Source organism: Penicillium crustosum (assembly GCF_028827405.1).
Source record: "Penicillium crustosum strain IBT 35664 chromosome Unknown utg000004l_segment0_segment0, whole genome shotgun sequence".
Classification (NCBI taxonomy): domain Eukaryota; kingdom Fungi; phylum Ascomycota; class Eurotiomycetes; order Eurotiales; family Aspergillaceae; genus Penicillium; species Penicillium crustosum.
The window spans coordinates 2,535,680-2,562,383 of record NW_026623125.1 but is presented as its reverse complement, the minus strand read 5'-3'; the positions used below and the strand labels follow the sequence as shown (position 1 = coordinate 2,562,383).

Genomic DNA, 26,704 nt, shown 5'->3' with positions numbered 1-26,704 from the left:
GGGATCCCTTTGGAGCCTTTATTTCGTGCCTGTTTTTATATCTGCTTTTGGTGTTCTGGAACAAAATGAGCCCACCCCACACGCCTGATACAGTGCACCTGGTGCCTTTTGTTTTTGTTTTTGACTTTTAATTTCTTTTTGGCTCTGTTTTTTTTTTTTTTGCATTCTCGTCATTCTCACTCTCCGTGATTAAACAATCTCGGCTTCAGCCGACTACTGCGTTTGATCCTGCATCACGACATCATGTATCTAAATTATATACCCTGCTCTAGTCCAGCCTCGGACCTTGCTTGGCACATCCAAGTAGAAGCCAAGTATCAACCTCTAATACGAAATATTGCTTCGTATTTTCATTTCTCGGTTTAATTACACCACAATAACAGCTAACTAGCGCGCGCTATAATTGGGGTCCTTCCAACCCTGATGGCTATAGGGCCAATATCCTCTGAGGAGTGGTGGACGCGGGTTGAAACTGGGATGTGTCCGTTGAGTCATATCCGCTTCATATGAAATACTCCGTTCCTTGCGTGTTGCCCAGATCTGGGGTACCTTTCTGGTATTCAGGTAATGTCACCCAGCGACAACTTTTAATCCTTTTTTTTTTTTTGGACCTTGGACGACTTTCCCTAGCGAGCTTTTCACCGAGTCCTACCCTATTATCTTTGAGATTGGTCCTAGGTAACGCATATCCTACAGGGATCAGATAAGAGATGATATACACCTGGAGAGGCAAACTGTTAAAGTTAATCCCCAGATTTACTACACCATATAAGGTTAGCTCGAAAAGCCACTTCAAATACACTTCCAATATGCGCCTAAGGCATCACCCGCGATTCGGAGGAACACCCACTCTCCCCGAGAGGAATCTGCGGGGCCCAAACTATCATTAAACCAACTCCCCTCAATATTTTTTTTCTCAATTACCCCATTACAGTCATATATATACCCCGGCTTCCCCAGAAAAGACACGCCAGTTTGGAGAATCCTCCTTGGCACCCCAGCAGCCCAGCAACCCCAAACCACTCTATCCTTATCGGCATCCGTCACCGCATTTCGATTTGATCGCCCGCGCGTTGCGCACAAGCACTCTACAACCTGCGCGTGGCGTCCGTTTTGTGACGTATTGGATCTGCGATCCGCGACTAAGTATTAGGGGAAACATTTGGGGCTCTTAGACGATGTCATCGGCGCCGGCGCCTTTACCTGTCTCGGTATCTGATATGACGGGTCAACAGAAGGCGGAACACACGCTTGCTCAGTCTGGGACATCGAAGTCGAATTACAAGGGTTTTGTGGCGGGCGTTTTTTCAGGCATTGCAAAGCTCAGTGGTAGGTTGTTTTCTGTCCTTTAATTGGGGTTGGAGCTAACTTTGCTTTTCTACAGTTGGCCATCCGTATGCATAATCAACTACTTCGCCTTGGATCAATTGTTAACGAAATTGCATAGATTCGACACCATCAAGGTTCGCCTACAAACCAGCAAAGATGTACAGTTCCGAGGACCGTTAGATTGCACGTTGCAGACTTTGCGAAAGGAAGGATTACAAGGGTTTTATAAGGGAGCTACACCGCCGCTGGTCGGATGGATGGTGATGGACTCTGTGTAAGTGTACCGCACTACCTAACAGGAATTTTGCTGACCACCTGCAGCATGCTGGGCTCATTGACCCTATATCGCCGATTACTACTCGAAAATGTCTTCTCGAAACCTCACATCCGCCCTTACCTCCCCTTCTCGCGCTACCAGCCAGACCTCGCAACCCTTCCTAGTTTCGGACATGGCATTGCAGGTATCCTGGCTGGTACAACGGTCAGCTTCGTAGCTGCCCCAGTAGAGCACGTCAAGGCACGCCTGCAGGTGCAATACGCCGCCGACAAGTCGAAGCGCATGTACAGCGGGCCGATTGACTGCCTACGCAAGCTGGTGAGTGCCAATGACCCTATACCATACACAACAACTAACATAAACAGGTTCGCACGCATGGCATCAGCGGCCTATACCGCGGCCTCTGGGCAACGGTCCTCTTCCGCTCCTTTTTCTTCTTCTGGTGGGGCTCCTATGACGTCCTGACTCGCTACTTCAAAAAGAACACTACACTGTCCGCCCCTGCGATCAATTTCTGGGCCGGTGGTATCTCCGCACAATGCTTCTGGCTCACCTCCTATCCGTCCGATGTCGTTAAGCAGCGTCTTATGACGGACCCCATGGGTGGTGCGCTGAATGATGGCAAGCGCCAGTTCCGTGGCTGGAAGGACGCTGCGGTCGCCGTATGGCGCGAGCGTGGGTGGAGAGGGTACTGGCGGGGCTTTGTGCCATGCTTCCTTAGGGCATTCCCGGCGAATGCGATGGCTCTGGTTGCGTTCGAGGGTGTGATGCGTACCTTGCCCTAACTCCTCCATGGCCTATACGAACCCAAAATGATTGAATATACCGAAGTCTCATGGCTATATAATTATTTAGAAGAACATACCCATTGTTTTATGCATTATTTTCCCCTGAGGAAAGTCAATCGTGACTCGTGGTAGTTTGTGATCAGGAATGTACCATGTAGTGGCGGGCCGCATTCGGCGATGAGACCCTTCGGGACCCTCTTTGAAGTATCCCGCGATAATAAAATGGACACCTTCCAAAGACCGAGCCAATGTCGATTCGTAATTGGACCATGCAGCTGAAGTTGTGATCTCGGCCCCCGTTGAAGGATCCTTGATAGTGAGGTGACATGGGTTGTCTTGGTTTGTCTCTTTCCGGACAGGGCAAAGAATAAAAGTGATCCATCATCCACAGTAGCTCTTTCAGACATTTTTTTATTCTCTTTCACGCCAGAATCAATTCCCCGTAGTTGTCACCAGGGGAGGAATTGAGGCAAGGTTGAACTTGGTTCATTGGTGCCTGAGGCATTAACGCAGTCAGAACGTCAGCGGCTTCGCTGGACAGCAACAACACCTCCCAATCTCCAATTTAACGTTTATCGTTGACCGGCCATGGCCGTTGCACGCTCCATGCGCCGCACGAGCCCAATAAGTCTCGTGCTAGCAGCGCTACTAGCATTCGGTTTCATATGTTTCATGCTCTCGCCCTCGACTCCCTCCGCATCCTCCGCATCCGCGAGCTCCCAACAGCGCCAGGAAAACGCCGCTGAACACCCCTTATCCCCACCCACAAAACCCTTCTTCAAATCACAGGCAGTTCGAAGCGATGGACACAAGGCAGCTCCTCCGGTCGTCCACTACGACCTCAACAGCCTAACCAACACCGCGGACTCAGTTGCCAACGGCGAGCGGATCCTCATCCTAACTCCGCTAGCCCGCTTCTACCAAGGATACTGGGATAACATCGAGAAGCTGAGCTATCCACATGAGCTGATCTCCTTGGGCTTCATCGCACCGAAGACAAGCGAGGGAAACGCCGCGGTTGCGGCCCTGGAGAAGGCCATTTCCAAGACGCAATCGGGACCAATCGACAATCGCTTCGCGAGTATCAGCATCCTTCGCCAAGACTTCGATCCGCCGCTGAAATCACAGGATGAGAAGGCCCGCCATGCTATGGGGGCGCAGAAAGAGCGTCGCGAGTCGATGAGTCGTGCGAGAAACAGTCTGGTCTTTACAACACTCGGCCCCGGGACTTCGTGGGTCCTCTGGCTGGACAGTGACGTCGTTGAGACACCGGCTGCTCTCATTCAGGATCTAACAGCCTTTAACCAACCGGTCATTGTGCCGAACTGCTTCCAGCGCTACTATGATACCTCGAAGAAGAAGTGGGACATCAGGCCTTATGACTTCAACTCTTGGGTTGATAGTCAGACCGCGCAGAACCTCGCTGCAAACATGGGGCCTGATGAGATTCTCCTGGAAGGCTACGCTGAGATGCCTACGTATCGTACCCTGATGGCGCACTTGCCGGATATGAAAAAACTCGATCCGAAGAAAATGCTTGCTCTTGATGGTGTTGGTGGTACTGCCTTGTTGGTCAAGGCTGATGTGCACCGTGATGGTGCCATGTTCCCCGCCTTCCCATTCTTCCACTTGTTGGAGACGGAGGGCTTTGCGAAGATGGCTCGAAGACTGGGATATGAGGTCATTGGACTCCCAGATTACTTCGTATGTTTCGATTTCCGCCTAATTCGGCTGATAGGGGGATAATTTCGCTGACACGTTTCTAGGTCTACCATTATAACGAGTAAATGGCTTCCAGCCTCGTCTAACGTCTATTTCGCTTGCATACATTGCGCTGTGCGCATCTCAAGCTTTTTCTCGCCTCTCTTCACTATTCGAGGGATCCATTAACATTCACCTCGGCATACGTCCTTCCGTGGAGGCTTTTTTTATTTCATACGTACTTGGGATGGTTGCCTCCTCAAGTCCAAAATTGACTTTGCATTATTCTGTGTATTACCAAGGAATATGACTGGGTATTATTCATTCATGTTGGAGAAGGGTTAGGTCTAGGGGCGTTGCTGGCTTGAAGGTTCTTGTGCATTTATTTTAGCTCTAACATGGCTATCGCCATCTCGAATAAACGGTTACTTATCTGTGCAAGATGAATCTAAATGGTCATATACAAAAAGCGGCGTAGAATGTGGTTAAACAGGGCGTTAGTCTATTTACCAGAGTCGGGCGTCACTTATGTATTCTTTGCTGAACCGAAGACATTGACTTTCGTCGCTGCACTTAGGCTCAACAGCCATAACAGCTATGGGCACAATATGACATTACTGGTGTATATCAGTGTATACCAATGCCCGATACATATGAATCAATCCCACGAAATGCTATAAAGTGTGTTAGTGATAATTGTACGATCGAAGCCTTGTGGCCGGGAGGTGGGGAAACAGATACTTACGCAAGCATAATGCCGGCTCCAAGAGCAACAGCCAAAAACTGTGTGATAGTCTTCCGCACTTCAACGCCCTTGTCCTTACCAGTCTCCAGCAACTCTGGGATCACAGCCACAGTGCCAACATACAAGAATGTGCCTGCTGTGAACGGAAGAAGCATATCGCCCCAAGTGAGGCTAGTTCCCATGAGACCAGCAGGCTCGGTATCATCCAACATAGTGCCGTTGCCACCGAACTCCTGAACGGCAATTCCGATAAGGGTACCCAAGAACGCACCAATAGCAGTAACGAATTGCGCGCCCATGGCCTTGCGCTTCGAGAAGCCAGACTGAATAAGCAGAGCAAAGTCACCAACTTCATGGGGGATTTCATGGAAGAAGACAGCCACAGTGGTCGTTGCGCCAATGGTAGGCGAAGCATAGAAGGAAGAGGAAAGGGCAAGGCCATCGGTGATGTTATGGGTGAAGTCAGCGATGAGGTTAAGGTAACCGCCAAGTTTGACGCTGGGGTTAATTTCCTTCTCAGCCACGACCTCAGACTCCTTCGCAGCAGACTTGCGCTTCTTCAGCTCGCCACTGGGCTTCTTGGTCTCGGCGCTAGACGTAACTGCATCGATTGATTCGGTGTGCGCGTGGCTGTGCGAGTGGTCATGGCCGCCCTCGCCGCCAGTCGCGATGCGCAGGGTCTTGTCCATTGCGACAAAGGTGAAGAATCCGACCATGATTCCCAAGCCAAGAAGAAGGTTCTTGTTTGGCTCGACCATTACGAAGCTCACGTGGTCGGGGGAGGCTTCACCGACGAAGATCTCGGGAAGTAGGTGGAAGAGGGTGTCGCCAAGTAAGCCGCCGACGGCAAATGCGACCATCACTGACAGCGAGGAGGGGTCAATGTTAGGTGGGCATAGTGCCAGAAGGAAGTCTGAAGCAGTTAGCAGAGGTTTATCGCGAGTATTAAGGGGGAAGATTTACTCGGTGGACCGGAGATATACAAAGTTGCTAGAAGTGCGTTCACGGCTGGGGTGCTCGGGAAGAGGACAGCGAAGATCTTCGAGGTCAAGCTAGTAGTCTCTGGGCGGGTTGCACGCTTGTGCTCATTGAGAGATTCGACAAGTGGGCAGCTCTATGATAGATTAGTTCACATAAGGCACAGAGGACGTTGTACAGCATACCTGCAACTGCTCCTCGATCTGGCCCACGGAGAGCTCTCCGGGGCCAACATTAGCTGCGGCCAAGGCTGAGAACAACAAACATCCTGCAACAAGGGCAATGCCTGTTCTACGCGAAGGGAAAAAGCGAGAAGCCATTGCAAAGGAATTGGCCAAGGTTTTGTTTAAGTGACAGGCAATACAGCCCACGGAAGTACAGCTATCCGCTATCGTTGTTTATCGCGGGACCCTGAACAAACATGCCAAGACATGCAAACTCAGAAAAAAAAGTTTCGATAACGCTTTTTATTATCGCCGACTATAGACAAGAAGAACCAATTTGACCTCTACACTCACTTCACAATTCGCAATGGGTAAAGTTTTGCAAAAGAAGAAGGCCCGCTCTGGGCGCTCCACGGCCCGTGCTAAGGACAACCGCCTCAAGAGCGGCCACAAGAAGATCAATGTGCTGGGCAATCAGATCATCGCCGACAACTGGTATGCGCATCTTGCTCTCCTTTAAAAAGTGCAAAACACTAACGAATATAGGGATCGTAATCTGACCCTGACGCAAAATTACCAGCGCCTTGGTTTGATGCACAAGCTGAACGCACCATCCGGTGGTCGCGAACGCCTCCCCGGAAACAAGGACCAATACCCCGACAACAAGAACTCGCTGCACATCCGCGGCAGCGCCAAGGCAGCCGCAGCCAAGCTTGACCTCGGTGAGACACGAGTCGAGCGTGATCCCAAGACTGGCAAGATTCTGCGTGTTATCCACGACGACGAAGACAACATCGAAGTGGCGGGCGTTCAGCGCTCGCGCAGCAACCCTCTCAACGACCCTCTGAATGATATCCTGGCAGGCGATGGCGACAGCAACCCTCTCGCCGACTCAGTAATTGTGCAACAGCTTGAGCGCCAGGCGGATCAGGAAGGGAAGACTGTCCGTGCTAAGAAGCCGCGTTACCAGAGCACGCGCGAGGGCGAGTGGGCTCAGCGCTTGATTGAGAAGCACGGAGATAATTTCACTGCTATGACTCGTGATCGCAAGCTGAATCCTATGCAGCAGAGCGAGGGTGATTTGCGGAGGAGAATTAACAAGTGGAAGAAGAGTCAGTCGTAATGCCTTGTTCATTTGTTCTGAGCATCTGGTTAGGGCGAGTCTGGCGTTTGTCTTTTTCTGTTTATTAAAAGTGTCTACGTGGATGCATGTGTCCCGAAGTAAATATTATTGGACGGCAACTGAGCCGCTTGGATTCGTTATCGCGTGTTTCCTCTAGCTGTTACTACTGAGTGTCGAGTAGGTAACAACCCCCCGCCGGCGGAAGGCTTATTCGTTGCACCACTCGTACCCATCGTCGGCGTCTCCATTCTCCCACTCCGTAGGACGCAGTCCCTTCCTCCCAATCCCGTGATTTCGCCTTCTCCTCCTTCTTCTCCTTCTCCTTGACCTTGGTTTCTTTGGGAGATGGTGAATCAGGTAAGTCTCCGTAGGCCAATGTCAGATCATCATCTGACTCATGCCGAGTTGGAGGCAAATCCCAAACCCAACCACCAACTTCTCCGACAATGGCGTTGCCTTCGGCATTTACACCTGGAACCTCGAACCCAACACTGGTGATCATGCGCTCCACCACCCACTCACGGCAGTCTAGGTCGAGTTCCCACTTCTTGCTCTTCCAGGCCCAGCCACGTGGGGCACGGACATCCTCAAAGAATCGGCACCCACGAGGTCGGTCCCCAGCGATGCGAGATGGTGATAGCGGGTCGTATGGCGCGTGGCTGAACAGGAAGCTCTCCCAGCCAGACTCTGACGTTCCTGCGGCCCGGTGCTGCAGCTCAAAAATTTCCACCTCCCGCTCTTCGGGATATGTGTCCAAGGAAATATCTGCGAGCTTTTCCATTGCTGACATTGCTGCAGATGGGTCTGCAGGGACCGATGAGGCGAACCCATCTTTCTCATCTGAATCTATGTCAACGGAATCCCCAGTCATATCTTGCATCAGACCGGAGATGAATTGCCCCACCGTTGGGTGGATGGAGAGAACCAGCGCATTGCCGCCAACAAGCATCACAATTTTGAGGGGCAGCAGATGCGCGCTGATAAACAATACTACTATTGCAATTGTGCATCCGAGAAATAGGGTTGAAGAGAGCTTCTCATTGGAGAAATTCGTCAGCGGCGCAACCACAGAGATAGCCGCATCATGGGCATCTGAGAAATCAGCCATGCAATTCTGTAGATCTCGCATGTTCCGAAGGAAATCTTTGGAAGTCTCTGGGGCTGGTTTAATAGTCGTGGCTGGTGCCAGGGCTGGTCCATCATAGGAGTAGTAAGGAGTAGTGCTGGATGTCGAGGTGCTTGGGGGTGGTGGGTGACGAGTTGCAAAGGCCGGCACCATTATAAAGAGCAAGAGAACCACTAGGGGCAAGACCAAAAGTAGATGAGGTTCTAGACATATGAAAGAATAGACAAAAAGGAAAGAGATGGTATGGGTTGGTGTGTCCCAAGTGAATAGTTGCTCAAGACGACTTTGGAACAGAAATACCACACCGATTCTATAGTGGTTTCAGTTTGAGTTGATCCATGGATATCACATGAGATGGTTCAGCCCTACCTTGCATTAAAGCGGCGGAAATTATTTGCCATTACAGGCAAACTGAAAGCCGGTTTCTGAGGAGAGGCCAAGGCCTTGTCTCCCAATGAATCGGTTTCATCCTCATCATCTGTTGGAATGACTTGTTGGAGAAGCCTGCAGTCATCAGCTATTATAACTCCCCACAGATATATTGGAGATCTATCCAGAAAGAAATCCATTCCAAACATACTTTGTAAATAGGCGGTCTTGTAGTGAGTTCTTGGATAGAGAGGAAGATCTCGAATGCGAACTGTCTGGCGAACCAGGTCTATTCCGTTTTCTTGGAACCTTGGGTTCTTCGTTCAGAGCTTCTGTAAACCCATCCATGATTAGACATGGGATCTTAAATGAAGAAGAAATGAAGTGTAAAGAGAAACTGGAATTCTAACTGTCAGAACCCAAGCATGTGCTTTGCCGATCTGGAACGGGGAAAGAAGCTGACATAATCCTGTTTGCATCAGGGGGGGGAACCTCGACGTTGGATAGTTCACACTAAAAAAAGAAAGCAGGTTGGCCTTCATTTGTCTAACTTGTATGTTTTTTGTTTTTTTCTTCTTGTTTTTCTTTAAGATACATATATTCTCTCTGTGATTATTCACATATAGCTTCGATCTTATCTAAAAATCCCCTTTGTTGACGGGGTTACTTATAAAATCCACCTGCCCCCCCCAAATTACCTTCTTTTTCCCTGTTACCGCCTTAGTGGACTTGCCCCAGCAACCCTACTTCCCCCCAAAATTATTTGTCAAAGAGAACCTGCCTTGGCCATTGCTCTTTCACAACTCGCAATGGAACGGTAGCTGTTTGCAAGAGTCGCGCGACGGTGCTCTCGTATCTCTTGGTTTGAGACCTCGCACTTCTCCTGAATGCAATTGCGATCGCATCTCTGGCACGGTCCAGTCTCCTTTTCCGACTTTCCTCTGAAAACGCGCGAGAGCTCAAACAATGCCGACAAAGCCCCAAACACCGGGGAGGGGCCAAGCGCGGACCGAAACAACATACAATCCCCCAAACGATGATTCGGGCTCGGGAGGTAAGAGTGAAAGATGTCGGGAAGGTGCAGTTGGATACTAACAAGAAACAGCAGAGGCTCCGGCCCGCAGGCGCCTGCAGAAATCAGCCTCGACCAACTTTTCCTCGAACAATACCAATTTTGACACCACAAATGGGGTCGCCGGACCGCGCGCAGGTGGGATGAATAGGAGAAGACTTTCAATTCGTGACCAAAGGGTTCCTCAGGGCCCACGACCGCAGGACACTTCGCGATGGAGGTATGTCCAGTTCTGCTCTCGTGATTGGCTTGATTGGCTTTGAACTAACTCGATGTCTAGTAAACCTAGCCCATACCCTCACTCTGGGAACTCGTCTGTTGATTCTACGCTTGACTCGACTAAAAGCTTTAACCTTCGATCTACGAGCGTGGGCAACCTGTCAAAGGCTGATTCCAAGCATGCGGATAACGTGGAATTTTTGGCGCCAGTCAACTTTGATGATTTCCATAACAGCATCATGGGTGAGCCCAGCTTGAACCAGTTCCCTATGCCTGGGAACAGCAGTTCGGGTGAGAATCGTGAAACGGCCCCTCTAACCAATCCCTGGGAAAACCACACCTATGCGGGCAATGTATCGGAACGTACACGGGGTCCTTCCGCTCGACGGAAGAGTGAAGTGCAACGTCCAAATGGTACGAATGGTGCGAATGGCGCTACAGGGCTCACAGCATCCTCCGCCAATACCCGCGCTCGCCGCCAGAGTATAGCCCAGCCATCTACTGGAAGTGCTTCAAGGGGACCTCGCAAATCTATCAGCTCTGGGGCATTCGCGCCTACCAATGCTTCGGCTAGGCGCGCCAGTCTAAGTGCCCGCAAAATCAGCACTGACACTGCCTCAACAAGCAACTTGCTTCGCCCTCGACTTCCGGAGTCTGATGCGAAGGTTCCGTCTTCTGTTCGAAACCTCAAGGCAAAATCATTCCAGCCCAGCCCAAGGGAACCCCGTGGTCAGTTTCTCACTACCTCTGGGGTCGTTGACCACACACGATCGAATTCCACCAACGCCGTGCGGACCCCGGTAAGAAACCCTTCTGGCGCCGTGGCGACACCTTCCTCTGCATCTAAGCGGGCTTCTGTTATGCCGCCACATGCCACTGGACTTGGTGCTCGAACGATCAGTCCTACTGACGCACGACGACTAAAGCGAATGTCGATTGCGCCTCCTGCCCCTCCAATGCCACATACACCTCCCACCCAGACAGAACCTATGCCCATCCGTCCTCTATCATCAACACAATCACCCTCTCAAATTCCGAGGAAAAGCGTCACACCTTCCTCGAACCGAACCACGCCTGACCCAAATCGTAAGTCGTACAGCTCAGGGTTGTCTGTTTCTTCAAACACCAGCTATAACTCGGCGCGAACTTCCGGAAGCTCTCTTCAAAACCGCCTGTCCCAAAATCTATCTTCGTCCCGACTCCCGACGCCTAAGCCACGCACAGAGCAGACAAACTCTAACGGGGAAGAGGTCCCGCCGGTTCCAGCTATCCCCAAGGCCTACGAGTCCCCCAAAGGCGAACTGGATGCGCCTGTTTTCCCCGCGCCCAGAAAATCAAGTATTCCTGTTGATATGAGCCTTCTGAACATTAAAGACTCAGACTCGGAAGCGCACACCACCGCCCAAGTCGAAAAAGTTGACTCTACTGAAACAAAAACTCCCGATTCGCGATCACGAACTTCTACTGTTCTAGCAGGACGAAAGGGTTTGCAGCCGTTGAAATTGCCCCCGTTGAATTTGTTGCCTTTGGGCACACCCATGGCGGCCAAAATCGAAGCACTCAAGGACAGGGACGACGAGCGCAAAGCTCACACCCCTCCAACCAAGTGATTTCAAAGACACCAAGTACTCCGATGACAGCATCCAAGGCGAATTTCTGGTACCGTGATGAAGAGGACCAATTGCCCCTCACTCAAGCACGAAGCAGCACCTCTCACTTTGCCGTCAGCTCCTCAACCGCCGCTCTGCGAGCTTCTAGCAGTACCAGTGCGTTTGAGTCATTTGACACGCCAAGTGCAGCTCGCAGCATATCTCCCTATGCCTCATACACGCTGCCCAAGAGTGGCGCCGAACTCAATCATCTCCGCCACCAGGTCAGCGCCGACTACTCGAATCGGACGCAAGCACACAAGTTGAATGGTCCACGACCTCAAACGCAAAGCGCCATTTTCACTCCAGCCCCAGAACGGCTCAGCCAGATATCGACACCCTCAGATCCTGAGAGTGCCACTGTCACTGCGTCCGGCACCTCTCTTCGGGACCGGCTTAAGGTGGCACGGCTTCGCAGCAACTCGAAGCCCCAAAAGGCAGAAGTCGATGCTGACCCAACCAAGTACAATCATATGCCGCCGCCTAAACTTCCAGCCTCTGCAACATGGAACAACTTGTCTTCGGTCAACTCGACAAGCCCTAATCCCAAGCCGTCGTATCTCAACCCCCGCCGACAGTCTTCTGTTTCAAGTATAACCAATCCCACGACTCGGAAACCAAGTGTCTGCAGCGAGAAAAGTCTCGCCCTGGAGCCAACTCCGTCCAATGAGTCGGGCGAAAGCGACCGCTCTAGACGCGTGCAGAGCACGTACATCTCTCCTGTCCACAAGATGATCAATAACGCTAGATCTAGTGTTGCGGCTGCTTCCAGGCCTATCGACAGCACTGTTGATCCAGATGTGGCGATTGCAGATGAAGAGATGAAGCGACTTGGATCTAAACGCAAAGACTTTGAAAAGGCGGCGCGTGTGCTAGACGACTTGCGCCGCAAGGCTGGTCCAAAGGATCGTGTCAGTCCGGCCCAGGCCTTGAAGATGGCAACGCTCAACATCTTTGAACGCGGTGAGATCATTGATTATCGCGATATTTACTTCTGCGGTACCCACACTGCTAAGAAACATGTTGGAGATCTCCATTCCAGTGCAGCAAACTTTGGGTACGATGATGACCGTGGTGATTATAACATTGTCATCGGCGACCATCTAGCTTACCGATACGAAGTTGTTGATGTTTTGGGCAAGGGTAGTTTTGGCCAGGTCGTGCGATGCGTCGACCACAAGACTGGGGCTCTGGTTGCGATTAAAATAATTCGCAACAAGAAGCGGTTCCACCAACAAGCCCTGATTGAGGTTAACCTCCTACAAAAATTGAAGGAATGGGATCCTCATGGCAAGCATAGCGTGGTCAACTTTACCCAAAGCTTCTATTTCCGTGGCCATCTGTGTATTTCAACCGAACTCCTTGGCATGAATCTTTATGAATTCATCAAGGCCCATGAATTCCGGGGCTTTTCATTGAAGCTGATCCGTGTTTTCACCAAGCAAATGCTGAGCAGTCTCGTGCTGTTGCATGCCAAGAAGGTCATTCACTGTGACTTGAAGCCCGAAAACATTCTTCTTGTTCATCCGTTGAACTCCGAAATTCGAGTCATCGACTTTGGTTCAAGTTGCTTTGAGAATGAAAAGGTCTATACTTACATCCAAAGTCGCTTCTACCGTTCGCCAGAGGTCATCCTCGGAATGTCGTACGGCATGCCGATAGACATGTGGAGTTTGGGTTGCATTTTGGCTGAGCTATTCACCGGCTATCCCATTTTCCCAGGAGAGAATGAGCAAGAACAGCTTGCTTGTATCATGGAAGTTTTTGGTCCTCCGGAAAAGCATCTCATTGAGAAGAGCTCACGCAAGAAGTTGTTCTTTGATTCTCTCGGCAAGCCGCGTTTGACTGTTTCATCCAAGGGACGTCGACGTCGTCCAAGCACCAAGGAGCTCCGACAGGCTTTGAAATGTGACGATGAAGCCTTCCTTGACTTCATTACTCGCTGCCTTCGCTGGGATCCTGCTCGTCGTATTTCGCCTCATGACGCCCTGAAACACGAGTTCCTCACTGGTGTCAAACCCCCCCGGCCCAGAATGTATACATCAAACTCGCCCTCCAAGCGGGGCGTGTCGTCTACAGCTCGTCCTCTCCCTGACCCTCCAGGCACAGCACCAAAGAGCGGGTTCATGCGTGCTCGCGATGTCTCAGCCAATTCCCCGGTCAAGGGTAGCGGCAAACGACACTCGACCGTGAACGGTCCTCCGTCCAGCCCCAGCAAGCGAGGATCCAGCAACTCTACTACTGTTGGGTCCGCGCTCCCTCGCGTTTCGGCGCGGAGTATCAGCGGGAAGCCAGACCTCGCTACTGCGGCGGCTGCGACAAGCCTGGTGAGTTAGGCCGGCGATCTGAACCAGGGCCAAAGAATGGGATGCTGACTAGCTGACAGAGGAAATGATCTTGCACTCTTGTTTTTCTTTTCTGTTGAATGCCCTGTAATACTAATCCTTTCCTTTTTTACTTTCTCATCCTTGCATCGGGTGGTTGTCATGTCAGCATTCTGTTTGAGATGCATTCATGTTATACCCCCTTGTTTCTGCATTTGCATTGCGCCCATGATGACCTGAGTATCGCTTATACCTTACGTTTTGCTCTTGCTTATGCATTTCCCTTCGTTTTTATATTTGATGACCCCCATTCAGGGCCATGTTTGGTCCCTGTGTTTGTACATTGTTACCTCTCATTGCATTTCTTAAGAGTTTACGATGTGTTGCTCATGGGTAGAGCGATTTAACGTTGTGTCAAGTGGCTTCTATGGCTGAATTAATGACTATGTGATTTTTATTTTAAGAAAGGACTACTATAAATAAAGAGAGACTAAATATAAAATATAAAGAAGACACGATATACACACGTACGTTGGACTGGCATGTCCCCACTGGGCAATCGGGCTACTTGGCCTCATCTTATCGTATTTACTCCACTTCTCCGACAACATCTTCCATTGGCCTTCATGGATAATTGATTCGCGATGAATGGCTTCGAATCTAAGGGTCTGGACGAAGATGCCTTCGGGGAAAAGTCTGGTTTGGCTGCCCTGAAGACCTTCGACGCCTTTCGTGAGTACCTCGAAGTTCAAGCATCTAGACAAGCTACTCACATTCACCAGCCAAAACCAAACCCGCCTACACAACCCCAACCCGCAGCGGCGGCCAATGGACCGTCCTAATTCTCATTATATGCACGATCTTCAGCTGGTCCGAGTTAAAAACCTGGTGGCGCGGCACCGAAAACTACCACTTCAGCGTTGAAAAGGGCGTCTCACACGATCTCCAGCTAAACCTCGACATGGTCGTGCACATGCGCTGCGATCAGCTCCACGTGAACATCCAAGACGCAGCCGGTGACCGTATCCTAGCTGCCGAGCTCCTCAAACGCGACGACACAAACTGGCTCCTCTGGATGGAGAAGCGCAACTACGAGACCAGCGACGGCGCCCACGAATACCAAACCCTCTCCCACGAAGAAACCGAGCGTCTCGCCGAGCAAGAGGCCGATGCCCACGTCGGCCACGTCCTCGGCGAGGTGCGCCATAACCCACGCCGCAAGTTCCCCAAGGGCCCGCGCATGCGCCGCGGCGTCGTCCCGGACGCGTGTCGCATCTACGGAAGCCTTGAGGGAAACAAAGTGCAGGGTACCTTCCAAATCACCGCGCGCGGCCATGGGTATGCCGAGAACGCGCCGCATCTGGATCACTCGTGTATGTGTTCTCTACCTCCCCAATTCACATCCTGGACGAGATCGCTAACAGTTCCCAGCCTTCAACTTCTCCCACATGATCACGGAGCTCTCCTTCGGGCCGCATTACCCAACCCTGCAGAACCCGCTTGACAAGACTATCGCTGAGATCGAGGATCATTTCTACAAGTTCCAGTACTTCCTCTCCATTGTACCGACGCTGTACAGTCGAGGAAAGGGTGCGCTGGACGCGTACACGCGCTCGCCGGAGGCTGCGTCTGCGCGGTACGGGCGTAACACGGTCTTCACGAACCAGTACGCGGCAACGAGTCAATCTAGCGTGATCCCTGAGTCGCCGTTGGTTGTCCCGGGCATTTTCTTTAAGTATAACATTGAGCCGATCCTGTTGCTGGTCAGCGAGGAGAGAGCGAGCTTTTTGTCGCTGGTAGTTCGGGTTATTAACACCATCTCAGGTGTGCTTGTTACTGGTGGCTGGCTTTATCAGATTACTAGTTGGGCTGGCGACATCTGGGGACGGAGAAAGAATCGGTCGTCTGAGGGTTATTTGACGGGCAAGCCTTCTATGGATTAAGATGGATTAGGATTATTTTGGTTTTCAGTTCGAATGTTGTCTGTGTCTTATTATATCGGTTTTCCCCCATCAAATATCCTACGTCAATTGCATCAGGAGTTCACTCTTTGCATTCAAAGTTCATTGGTCAACTCCCAGGTAAAGTTGAGTTCGACCTCGTGGTATATAGTAAATGATCGTACATCCCGCACATATGATGTAAAGTAAAGTAAACAAAGGCTAAACCTCAAATATCTCACCCATGCCTACGCCAGCACCTTCTGCGCCGGCACGGCTGTCGACCAGATCCAGACGCCAGCCGTTCCAGTCACGCAGCTTGCTCTTGATATCACGCATCCACTCAACACGCTTGCGGCCTTCTTCCTCGGCCTGCGCACGCGCGAATGCATCTTCATCGAACTCGTCATCAAAGTTTTCTTCGGAAACAAGTTCGAGACTACCACGGGTACCAGGGGGGTGAGACGGGTTAGACGATGAAGCGCGAGCGCGGTTGCCAGCAGCTCCTGTGAAGGCAGCAAAGCCGCTAGAAAGCACAGTGGAAAAGGAGGAGTGCTGCTGCTGCTGGGCCATGCTGCGGCGACGGGCGTGGTCGGGTCGTCCGCCGACGAGGTCGACGTCGTCGAATGCATTGGCCGCGTCGCCGGAGGCAGGGCTAGGTCCGTCATCCGGGTAGTACTCCATCTCCTGGCGCTTCTCTTGCCAGACACCGCGGCGCAGATCGAAGACCTCCCCTTCCAGCTCGCGGATTCGGCGCTCAAGGCGCTGGCGTTCTTCGTCCTCAAGCTCGTCCAGGGCGTCATCGTCGGCGCCTCCGGTGGTCTGGCGAGTCCGAATCCGATCACTCTCTTCGCGTAGACGGAGGTTCTCGTTTTCGATGCTGGCGATCTTTTTCCGCATGACAGCGATTTCTTTGTCGGATTTCTCGCTCTCGCGTAACCGTGTTTGGTGTCGGGCTTCAGTTTCTTTGTGAAGATTGCCGATTGCCTGGAGTTTCTTGTCTAGCGTCTCGATTTTCTTTTCCGATTCGCTCTTTTCGTTCTTGTGCTCCTCGATCTCACGCTGGAGATTCTTGATCAGCGTTTCGGTAGATGTCTTATCGACGCCTTCCTTGACTGCTTTCTCCGTGGCCCGCGTCAATGCCTGCTTAATGTCTGCCAGTTCACGCTGGGATTGATCTAGTGCTGATTGGGTCTTTGAAACCTTCTCCTCTAGCGCTGCGACCTGAGACTCGTGCGCATCGTTAGAGGACGTTTGGGAGGTGACTTGGGCGCGAAGATTTGAGATCTCTAGCTCCATAGACTCAATAGTAGCCGACTTGGACTCGAGTTGACGAACAAGGTCGGCTGGCGGTGACTCTGTTGCACTTGTGTTTCGATGTGACCGGGTCTGGAGCTGTGAGTTCTGCCGCTGGAGGGAAGCAATTTCTTCTTTCTGTTCCACAGGTTAGTAAATATAACCATCACAGGAAACAAGGTTTCATACCAACGACTCGATGCTTGCAACCTTCTCCTCTGCCTTCTTCAATTGCTCTCTCAACTCCACGCCATCAACACTCGCTTCCCGCAGATCCTCCACTTGCTCCTCAGTCTTGCGCCAGCGCATAGTTGCATCCGAGAGCTCCTTCTCCAAGCGTTTATTATCTTTCTCAAGCTCCTCAATCTTAGTAGACTGTTTGCGGAACACTTCGTGGACCGACTCCCCGTCCCCGGTTAGGGGCGGTAATGATTGTGCGGGGGACTTGTTTGTAGCAGACGGAGAGGGGGAGACGCTGCCCTGGGAGACGGAGGTCTTGCGGAATGAAGATGAGCGCATCTTTGACTGGATCGACAGCGAGGGCTGTCGGCCATGGCTGGCGCGGGGTGTATCGAGCCGGACTGGCAGCGGCTCAGCCTCCGGATCAGGAGATGTGGGCGCTGGAGGCATCGGTTCGGTAGGAGACTCGATATTCGTATCAGTACCAATTTCTGGAGTTGGTTCTTCTAATTCCGCTGGCTGTTCGGGAGCTGCGGCCTCGGATTGTGCGGCCGGCTCATCTTGCATGTTTGGCTTCTCCTCCGCGGGGGCGTCTGCCTGCGGTGTCTCTGGGCTCGGGACATCTTCAGCGACTTTTGTCTCTGTTGGGGCCTCTGCCTCCTTGGGTGTATCCGCGTCAGTGGCGGGGGTCTTCTTAGCCTTCTTTTTCTTCTGAAGCTGGGCAACCTGAAGAACAACAGTCTAGTTAGCGACCAAAACAACGTCATCTTGTCACTCGTGAGGAATTACCCTTTTCTTGGCCGCGGCCAGCTTCTCGGCTTTAATGCGCTCCTCGTCGTCGGCCATAATTAATCGTTTGAATTGTATGGATATAATTAAATGGAGAGGATGATGAAGTGGAAGGGAGAGAATGGACAGCTTTCCCCGATGCACGGACCACGTGTCTGATCTATATGCCTGAGATGCCAATGGTACAAGGTAGTACCAACTCGAAATTGATGCTCTAGATAACCACTTATAACCACCTATAGACTATGCTATTGGATTTATTGAGTCTTACTGGGTAAGATCAGCAAGATAGATGTTGACGCCATAGGGGTTGAAACCCCTGTCAATCAGCCCTACACACCATCCACAAGCAGAAGCATCAAACTGAGCGAGCTGTGGAACTGCAGCTAATAGCTAGTCGCAAATAAAATCTGCACAATAAATGCAACGAAACCGACCCATCCTGTTGTCTGTGTATGAGAGACAAAAGAGCATGCGAATACCGAGCTCGAGCTCTTCGCAAAGCAAGTCAAGCCCTACCCTCTCAACTCTCAATCTCACGCTCTGCATATGGAACTATCACCCGCCGGCTACTAGACACAACCCAGGTTGACCTCACGCCCAGTGAGCGGTGATGCCTCGATTCATTCCAGCGACACATGTCGCACGAGTGCGTGTGGTATGTCAAAGATGAATTCAGGAAAAGCCATCTGGACGTCTTTGGGATGTTTTGCTATTTTGGAGCAATTAATGAGGGCAGAGTCTGTAGGGTTGACACCGGAGGATTGTAATGTCTGAGTTTAGTCGGGTTGATATCATTCATACTGAACACTTACCCAAGCAGGACAAGCTTCGTTTGTGGTATCATGGATTTTGGGGTTACAGAAGGCGCTGGTCGTGGCGTATGGAAGACTACTTTGTTATTGGGTTAGTGTAAAAGATAGAATTTGAAATGAATGGTATGAGTCTTCAGAAAGAAACAAAAAGGCTTACTTCCTAAAATTAATACATCTGCATAATCCAGAAATCCAAAAAAAAATAGACAAGGGGTAATATTAGGCAGTAAGTCACACAAAGTTGAGGGGCATCATGTCAATATTGGCCGTTCAACAACGTCCATTCAACAACTCCCCGTGAACAAAAATCCATGCAAGTTGATTGCGCCAGCCAAAAAAAAAAACATTAACCCAACACCCCCGGCTGGAAACATCATACCCGATCAACGGGGCCAAAAAGAAGACATACAAGAAACGAAAAAAAAAAAAAAAACAAAACAAAACAAAAGCACGCGAGTAAAACCACTTGGTATATCTTAGACTTCCATCGAGTCCGCAATTTCCTCACTCATTGCCCGAACTCCCCGGCGGTTGATTGGCAGATTCTCCTCATCGTCACTGATCACATAAATGTCATAGTCATCCGAGTTGTTCCGAATCGTCTTGGAAGGGCGGTCCATCTCGTCATCACTGTCGCTGGCAATAAGGGACGATCTGGCGCGTTCTCCAAACCAAAACTTGGCACGCTTGCTGGAGCTGAGGTCCGGCGTGAGGTATCCATCGTCGTAGGTCCGCTTCCCAGTAGGCGTAGTTGCCATCTCGTCTGGGGTGTGGCTGAGTATGGGAATCGCGCGCAGGAAGATGTAACAGACACGCTTGCGAATTGGGTTGAAGAAAAAGAAATGTAGACTCCAGATAGCCCCATCATCGGCATCGGATGGGTCCTCTTCCGGCGAATATGAGTAGATCGAACACTCCTTAAGCGACATGTGCTCGTCTATCGTTTTCCACACCCGCGGGCCCCAAGCAGAAGATGATCCTGCTGTATACGATCCAGAAAGTGTCGCGGGGGATGCAGGAGACAAGTTGGTGTTCTCGCGCGGGCGCAGGTTGAGTAGCGTTGAGTCCACCGTGTTCATGACGCGCTTCAAATTCCGTTCGCGTCGGAAATCAGTGGGGCGCAGGACATGTGAGAAGTCGTAATCCGGATGGCTTGCGTTCAGAGTGGCGATCAAATAAGCAAAGGTCCGTCGGCTCGAATGGTCGCTCAGGGGTCCGAACGGGCTAGATCGCGATAGGTTGAGGGTCTCGGCGGCGTCATGGGCATTTGGAGGTGACAGCGAAGCCGAAAATCGAAGGACTGATTCATATTGAGCCTCGAGTGACTGTTCGATGTGATTGTACAGTTTCCGATCGGAGCGTGCCGCCTTGGTGGTGTAGATGTCACAGCCACCGACGATATGGCAGTCGGCCGTATCGAAATTGAGAGAACTAGTCACGTCCTCAAACTCTGGAAGGGGGAGAAACTATATGATGGGGATGATAAGTAAACCAAACTGATTGAATGACACGTTGGGGTTGCGACTTTACCTTCATCGTGAGGTTATACCGGGGTAGTGGAGATCCCGTGATAAGCCGATAAGCGCTTTGAGATGACGTGTCGGTCTGCGGTTTGAAGAGACGGGCTCAAATCTCTCTTTTGATGTAAAGAAAAAGAGAGGGGGGAAAGGGAGAGAGATAGATGAGGGAAGCGGTGTTATCACGACGGGTGATTGAGCCGAAGGTGGAGATTCGATGATGTCGATCGGCGATAACGGCGACCAGGGCAGGGATAAGGGGAGACAACACGAACTATCCAAGAAAGATCGCAGTTCTTATAGCAAGTCAACACCGCCAAAAAGAGGGGATTATACAAGGAGATGAAAATGAGGCAGGAGGGGATGGTCTGAGATGATCGGAGAGGGGAGGATGCCGGAAATAGTCACGTGTGGCAAGGCGTGGTCCAGTAGGAACCCGCACTGACCTCACGAGCAGTCCAACCATGGAAAGGACATTCATAGGCCAACTCGATCCAGATTGCGTGTTATATCTTCCGACTCCTGAGTGAACAAGTTGTATTGATTAGTATCGGGTGAAAAACTCCTATGTACGCCACAAAAAAAGAGCAAGAATCCTGCTTGCTCATGTTACATGATCTTGGTGACCACATCTTCCTCAACCTGGGGAATAATTAGCCCGGCTGAATCTTGGCCATGGCTGGGGGAAACAAGAGAGGGGGGGGATAAAGGGTCCAAATATAGCAATATAGCAGCACCTCCTGTGGAGATTCTTTCTTTCATAAAAAGAAAGTGCCAATCCCATATAATGGAAATGAAATGAAACATATCCTAACTCACCTCCATATCTTCCAAACTGTCCTGCTGGCTGATACAGCGAAGAACATTCTTCTTGCTGGTCTCCTGCATTTCCCCCGCAATCAATAACTCATCGAGAATAAAGTATGCTTTTTGGAAGTTGAAAATGATGTCTAGCTCGCAGACATTGCCGTAGTACTTGTCCATCTGCTCGACGTAGCGGTGCACCACTTCGAGGGTGATTAGCTCATTATCGGTCGAGGAACAGCCAGCGATGAAGAAGAGAGAAGCGTAGCGACGGTAGACGACTTTCGAGTCTAGTAGTACAATCCCTGTTAGTTCAATTCCAGCTCGTCGGCGAAAAGGGGTCGTGCGGGGATGGAAAGTCACCTTTGTATTCCAGGAAATTGCACATCCGCGTCCGGCGGGACAGCACTAGCTGGGTTACATCCTTGATGATCTTGGCCTTCTCCTTGGGGGAGAGAGTGGTGAACCACTTGGCGAGGCGCTAGAGAAATATTGTTAATTGGGTGCTTCGGCCAGGTGTTATGTAGTTGGGTAGGTGACGAGGCATACCACTTTGCCCTGTCGGGAGAGTAGAATCAGGTAGCTAATAAGGGGGTCAGTGGTCGCAAATATAGGATGACTGTAGGGTAATCTCACTGGACAGGCATATTGATGGAGATGTGAAATGAAGGGATGGGGAAAAGTGTCAGGGCGGAAGCTCTGGAGAAATTCTTTGGGTGGAGCGGAGGGGAGTTTTGCCCCGCTAAGCCCTAAGCTTAGCAATGTACGGAGTAAACGTGGAGATCTTGGATATAATATATGAAAATTAATTCCAGATATACATGTATTTGATTCTGTTAGAAGTTCCCAAATATCCCAGGGGTTGTCTTTTGCGCACGGGGCGTTGAATGAGTCAACCCTTGCCCCCATGACGAAGCACATGCATCTACCTAGGTACAGCTCTCTGGAATCCATGCATATAGAAATATTAGCAAAGCTAGCATCAGAGCCTCACACACAGATTTAGAACCCTACTATGCTACAATGCTATTTGACGGTATATAGGCTGCCAAAAATAGCTACCTTGGATACTAATTTAAACCCGTAGAAAAGATACATCTAAAAAGACATAACATTCAAAAAGAACATCCAGAAAGACCACCAAAAAGACATGATAAGTCCAGCCCAACTACTCTTGTGTATAAAGTAGAGATATATGTATATAACCATTGAAACAGAATCAACGCCAGGTAAAACCCGAAGGTGACCCAAACAAATATTATTAATGAAATAAGTAGCACATTAAGTATCAAAGTATCTCTCCCATGATCGAGTAGAGACTAAAAGAGGCAAGCGTTTCTGTCGAATCGTTGCAGGCATGAGACCATGGGAAGACATCAAAAACCAAGGAGCCCCAAGCTCATAGATCGTACAAAGCACCTTCGTACAAACACCTCAAGCGTATACCGACATCACCCCCTTCAACGCCATTAACCAGAACCAGAATCATAACTATAACCATGATCCAATAGTATCCCAAATTAGCAGGTAGTACATAACCACGACAGACGAGAGCGATAACAACCAAGCTCGAGGCTCGATCTACACCACGCACCCGCCTTCCATGACAAAAGGCCTATTTAAACCTGGGTCATGTTGGGGCGGCCTCCCCGGCGGCTGCCAGCACGGCTGGCACGCGAGGGTCCAGCAGCAGAACGGGACATGAACACAGAGACGACCACGGAGGCCAAGAAGCCCGCCCAGGCGAACCAGAGGAAAGCAACAGAGGCCTGGGCCTCACGACAGCGTTTAGTCATGTTGTGTGAGCCATTGGTGATCTCATTGTGCTTGAGGTAATTCTAGAAGAGAGGTTAGCATCTATTCGGCCTCATATTGCATATTCACTACGATCTGATCTTATGTTCGAATTCAACTTACCTGGTTGTTGCAAGAGTGGCACTCCAGCTTCGCGGCGAGTGCGATGGCAGCACAGAAGAAGAAAACGCAGTTCAGCGCATCGATGATGATCATGATGATCGGGTGGCCGGCCCAGTCGATGTTGTACGAGGCCGGGATCAGGTAGAACAGCGTGAACATTGAGAACACCGATACATAGATGGCGTAGTTCACGGTCGCAGGGTTCCCGGAGAAGGCTTCGGCGATCATGTTACCGACGAGGGCCATAATGAGCAGGGTCCATAAGAACTGAGAGTTTGGTTAGTACTGAACTTGTGGTTTCTTTCATGGCTGTTGCGATTGCATACCTCCCAGGCTCTGAGACCTAGCTGCACACCCCGGAGACCCATTTTTATAGATTTAGATTAGATTTGAGGTCGAGGTTAATTAGATGTCGCGTCGCGAGAGAAGGTTGTAGAGATATTGGATAAGAGTTAAAAGAATAAGCTATAGGTCGATCCAACAGTATATAAACGCCTCTGGGAAATCGACGAGGTTATAAGTCGGATGCTCCGGAGGTCAGTGATGACATGCAAAAGCAACATCCTCAAAACCTAAAAACTCGCTACGTCATGCATCCGGGATCAAGCGGCCCTATTGGACTACATCGGATGTACAGCTATAACATATCGGGGATGAAATCATGAAGGTTGCACTTGGGTCAATGATGAGTTCTTGACTAGAGTCTTTCTTTGAATGAGGTCTTGCTTTTTCTTCCTTGATCCACCCGACTTTTTTTTCAACATTCCAGTTTTGCAGATTCTGCTGAGAGGAATCTAGGTTCCATTCATCGAAATGTCTATCATTTCTATTTTCTGAATTTTCTCTCGTTTACTAGAAACAGTGCAGCTTTGTACTTCTGTGAACCTACATGAAGGGGTTTGTAGTCGATAGCACTAACGACTTGATTTAAAGCTACATATGTAATAGCCAAAAAAAACCCCCGAAAAAACTGGAGGATATATACATACTTGCTAAACTAGAAGATGAAAGTAAAAAAAATAAAAAAAAATAAAAACCTCGATGTTGGCGCTATTATCACCACACTCTTAACCAAACGAGTTATGGGGCTTGTATTTGATGCCTTTTATTGCTTGCTATCCCATGAGCAGAAAGCACAGATGACTTCCATCGATCTAGGGTCTAGAATCCAAATCTCTCCTTGGAAAAAATAAATTTCAATTGCAGCAACTATACTCCACTACCACCCGTTCGCATAACAATCACTACTTTGCCTCAAAGGCACTTTGCACGGATCCATATCTAGAAAGGTCAGCATATATATATTTCAAATCCACCCATGTAAAAAGGGAAAAAGAAACTCACCCTTGAGGGCACTGGCTACCCAATGCAACACTACCACTGCGCATGTAGCAGACCTTGGCCTCCTGACACGCGGTAGTAGTGCAGTTAGGGCTCTTGACGCTCTGCTTCCCCTGGTAAGTGTTATGCAGACTGACAAGATCCAAGTCCTTCTCCATGGCCTCGGTAACCCGGTGCCAGAAGGTCGCGTTCAACGGTGCATCCTTCTCCCACCCAGCTGCCAGTCCATATGCATCGCGAGTAGAATATTCAATCTCAAACGTCGGACCCTTGTGCTCCAGCGCCGGGTACTCTGACACATTACTGTAGAAGGTGTATGCTTCGTAGATGTTGAAGTCGCCCGTGTCAACTTCGTACAGACGGAATCCACTGTTGAGGTTTGTCAGAGGGGTGATGCTGGGCATGATCCAACCGGTAGTGAGGGCATTGTCTGCATTCTGCACTGTCCCGTTGTTGGCATAGTAAACCATGAACTGGTCCTCGTGGGTGTGTCCGAAGAAGATGTTGGCAATGACGTGAGGCGAGTAGCGGTCCACGATCTGGTAGAATAGATCGGTCGGGTTGGGGAGTGGATTGGTTCCGTCCCAGCCACTGAGGACATGGCCAACTATCCAGACACGCTCACCGGCATCCTCGGCCTTTTGAAGTTCCTCGATCATCCACGAGAACATCCCAGAGTTATCGGGGTCAGTGGTGTTGATGAAAGTCAAGAAGTTGGATCGGTACCAGAAGTCTATGAGAGTGAGTGAATAAATCCCAAACGAGTTGGCCACAACATACCAGTGTTGAAGGTAAGGATGCGCAGTCCGTAGTGTGTCTTGACAGAGTAACCACCATAGTGCGTTCTAGCTTCATCGGCAGTCTCACGACTAATCCATCCTTCATGGCGCCACAGTCCAGCCACGTGCTCATAATTCCAGCTCTGCTGTTCTCCCAGACGCCCAGGGAGGTTATGAGGAGAATCGATGTTTGAAGGACTGGTGTCATGATTTCCAAGGGCTGCAAAGACAGGACCGGAGAGATAGTGTTTGAACATGCCGTAAATACTGGTCTCGGTATACTGAGTCAACGCCATGGATATCTGAGATGCCGGATCATGCGATACAAGATCGCCCGTATAGAGCGTCCATGCAAGGTGGTCGTCGTGTTTTCCTTTGCCAGTTCCAGTCAGAGGACCAACAGCCTGCAAAGCGGCAAGACCCAAGTCATATGGAGTATCGCACAGGAAAGAGCCATATGCAGGGGCAGAAAGCAGTGGGTTGTCCTCGGAAAGGTCGTTGTAGTTGTCACTCCGACAGCAGAGGCTAGACGTGCAGTTTGCTTCAGAACTGACGGCATACCGGGCATCGAGATGGAAGTCTGACAGATGTAGTACCTTGACCCGCTCCCCACTTGCCTTGGGGGCCTGAGCATCTGCAGGTTTGGGTTTGGGGAAAAGCTTGGTCGTGTCAAGCGGGCTGGTATTTGGCGCACTGCAATACTTGCTGTTGAGAGAATTGCAGATATATTCACCATCTAACCCTTCTACATCAGCGTATGCCAGCACCTGAGTCCAGATAGCGCCGAATGTATTCGTGGCAAAATCTTGCTCACACGTCTCATCAGCATGGAAGCGAAAGGTTTTGCATAGGCTGACCATGGCATCTGGAACAAAAGCCGGTCCATACAGCGCTGCAGGCTTTGCTGCAGCTAGGGCATTCTTGCATTTGGTGCAGTTGTTTGCTGAGCTACTCGACTTGATGATGTTGGTCACATTGGATAGTGCTTCCTGAACTAGCTTATACCTCTTTCTGGCAGGCATATGGGTTCGCGGCACAGGGAAGTAGACCTCATCCTGGTTATCTGGGATATTGTTGGGATCTGTCAACTCGTAAGGGAAGGTGAGGTCCAACACTGGATCATAGATTATCGGCTGGGGTTGTTGGGTTGGCTGGGCCGGGGAAAGGTAGTAGGATCTATCATTCACATTAGCATATCCATGTGCCCGGGCCACCAAACTGTTAGCAGTAACCATACGAGAATACAGAGGTCGGAAACCCAGCAGCGGCCACATAGGATGAGTCTCCTGGGAGCGAGACAGCAAATGCAACATTCAAGTTTAGATATGTAGTTCCCAGGAGGGCCAGGAGGGCCTGCATCTTGAATAAACCCAAGTAGCCCATTGATTTAGGTAAATGAGATAAACCAGAGCAGAATTGAGAGAATAGCAAAGAAGAAAGGAAAAAAAAAACAAAAAAAAAC

At 50.3% G+C, this 26,704-nt stretch overlaps 12 protein-coding genes across 12 annotated transcripts; 5 read left to right on the top strand and 7 right to left on the bottom strand.

Moving 5' to 3' along the window:
* Nucleotides 1-1,178: 1,178 nt before the first annotated feature.
* N7487_010007 (uncharacterized protein) lies at nucleotides 1,179-2,391 on the top strand (the record flags this gene model as incomplete). Its single annotated transcript, XM_056877737.1, has 5 exons — nucleotides 1,179-1,329; nucleotides 1,385-1,394; nucleotides 1,448-1,603; nucleotides 1,651-1,924; nucleotides 1,972-2,391. 5 exons carry the CDS (start codon nucleotides 1,179-1,181, stop codon nucleotides 2,389-2,391), a joined length of 1,011 nt encoding a protein of 336 aa, XP_056726317.1.
* Nucleotides 2,392-2,982: 591 nt separating this feature from the next.
* On the top strand, nucleotides 2,983-4,181 carry N7487_010006 (mannosyltransferase complex subunit MNN9; the record flags this gene model as incomplete). Its single annotated transcript, XM_056877736.1, has 2 exons — nucleotides 2,983-4,098; nucleotides 4,161-4,181. The coding sequence occupies 2 exons, from the start codon at nucleotides 2,983-2,985 to the stop codon at nucleotides 4,179-4,181; spliced, it is 1,137 nt and encodes a 378-aa protein (XP_056726316.1).
* Nucleotides 4,182-4,753: 572 nt separating this feature from the next.
* N7487_010005 (Zn(2+) transporter YKE4) lies at nucleotides 4,754-6,138 on the bottom strand (the record flags this gene model as incomplete). Its single annotated transcript, XM_056877735.1, has 4 exons — nucleotides 4,754-4,769; nucleotides 4,841-5,753; nucleotides 5,804-5,954; nucleotides 6,004-6,138. 4 exons carry the CDS (start codon nucleotides 6,136-6,138, stop codon nucleotides 4,754-4,756), a joined length of 1,215 nt encoding a protein of 404 aa, XP_056726315.1.
* A 211-nt stretch (nucleotides 6,139-6,349) lies between these two features.
* On the top strand, nucleotides 6,350-7,105 carry N7487_010004 (nucleolar protein 16; the record flags this gene model as incomplete). The annotated part of the gene is made up of 2 exons (XM_056877734.1): nucleotides 6,350-6,477; nucleotides 6,529-7,105. 2 exons carry the CDS (start codon nucleotides 6,350-6,352, stop codon nucleotides 7,103-7,105), a joined length of 705 nt encoding a protein of 234 aa, XP_056726314.1.
* Nucleotides 7,106-7,268: 163 nt separating this feature from the next.
* On the bottom strand, nucleotides 7,269-8,948 carry N7487_010003 (PEX28-32 family peroxisomal membrane protein; the record flags this gene model as incomplete). Its single annotated transcript, XM_056877733.1, has 3 exons — nucleotides 7,269-8,541; nucleotides 8,601-8,735; nucleotides 8,812-8,948. 3 exons carry the CDS (start codon nucleotides 8,946-8,948, stop codon nucleotides 7,269-7,271), a joined length of 1,545 nt encoding a protein of 514 aa, XP_056726313.1.
* Nucleotides 8,949-9,566: 618 nt separating this feature from the next.
* Nucleotides 9,567-13,876, top strand: N7487_010002 (putative protein kinase; the record flags this gene model as incomplete). Its single annotated transcript, XM_056877732.1, has 4 exons — nucleotides 9,567-9,654; nucleotides 9,706-9,892; nucleotides 9,953-11,376; nucleotides 11,532-13,876. The coding sequence occupies 4 exons, from the start codon at nucleotides 9,567-9,569 to the stop codon at nucleotides 13,874-13,876; spliced, it is 4,044 nt and encodes a 1,347-aa protein (XP_056726312.1).
* A 632-nt stretch (nucleotides 13,877-14,508) lies between these two features.
* N7487_010001 (endoplasmic reticulum-Golgi intermediate compartment family protein) lies at nucleotides 14,509-15,807 on the top strand (the record flags this gene model as incomplete). The annotated part of the gene is made up of 3 exons (XM_056877731.1): nucleotides 14,509-14,596; nucleotides 14,647-15,237; nucleotides 15,296-15,807. 3 exons carry the CDS (start codon nucleotides 14,509-14,511, stop codon nucleotides 15,805-15,807), a joined length of 1,191 nt encoding a protein of 396 aa, XP_056726311.1.
* A 219-nt stretch (nucleotides 15,808-16,026) lies between these two features.
* Nucleotides 16,027-18,126, bottom strand: N7487_010000 (uncharacterized protein; the record flags this gene model as incomplete). The annotated part of the gene is made up of 3 exons (XM_056877730.1): nucleotides 16,027-17,238; nucleotides 17,290-18,006; nucleotides 18,070-18,126. The coding sequence occupies 3 exons, from the start codon at nucleotides 18,124-18,126 to the stop codon at nucleotides 16,027-16,029; spliced, it is 1,986 nt and encodes a 661-aa protein (XP_056726310.1).
* A 1,234-nt stretch (nucleotides 18,127-19,360) lies between these two features.
* On the bottom strand, nucleotides 19,361-20,420 carry N7487_009999 (RNA polymerase III-inhibiting protein MAF1; the record flags this gene model as incomplete). The annotated part of the gene is made up of 2 exons (XM_056877729.1): nucleotides 19,361-20,350; nucleotides 20,415-20,420. The coding sequence occupies 2 exons, from the start codon at nucleotides 20,418-20,420 to the stop codon at nucleotides 19,361-19,363; spliced, it is 996 nt and encodes a 331-aa protein (XP_056726309.1).
* A 590-nt stretch (nucleotides 20,421-21,010) lies between these two features.
* On the bottom strand, nucleotides 21,011-21,852 carry N7487_009998 (AP-1 complex subunit sigma; the record flags this gene model as incomplete). Its single annotated transcript, XM_056877728.1, has 5 exons — nucleotides 21,011-21,043; nucleotides 21,221-21,495; nucleotides 21,569-21,686; nucleotides 21,755-21,788; nucleotides 21,842-21,852. 5 exons carry the CDS (start codon nucleotides 21,850-21,852, stop codon nucleotides 21,011-21,013), a joined length of 471 nt encoding a protein of 156 aa, XP_056726308.1.
* Nucleotides 21,853-22,824: 972 nt separating this feature from the next.
* N7487_009997 (MARVEL domain-containing protein) lies at nucleotides 22,825-23,490 on the bottom strand (the record flags this gene model as incomplete). The annotated part of the gene is made up of 3 exons (XM_056877727.1): nucleotides 22,825-23,043; nucleotides 23,123-23,389; nucleotides 23,449-23,490. 3 exons carry the CDS (start codon nucleotides 23,488-23,490, stop codon nucleotides 22,825-22,827), a joined length of 528 nt encoding a protein of 175 aa, XP_056726307.1.
* Nucleotides 23,491-24,366: 876 nt separating this feature from the next.
* Nucleotides 24,367-26,625, bottom strand: N7487_009996 (PPN1 endopolyphosphatase family protein; the record flags this gene model as incomplete). The annotated part of the gene is made up of 4 exons (XM_056877726.1): nucleotides 24,367-24,403; nucleotides 24,467-25,196; nucleotides 25,244-26,418; nucleotides 26,480-26,625. The coding sequence occupies 4 exons, from the start codon at nucleotides 26,623-26,625 to the stop codon at nucleotides 24,367-24,369; spliced, it is 2,088 nt and encodes a 695-aa protein (XP_056726306.1).
* Nucleotides 26,626-26,704: the final 79 nt, after the last annotated feature.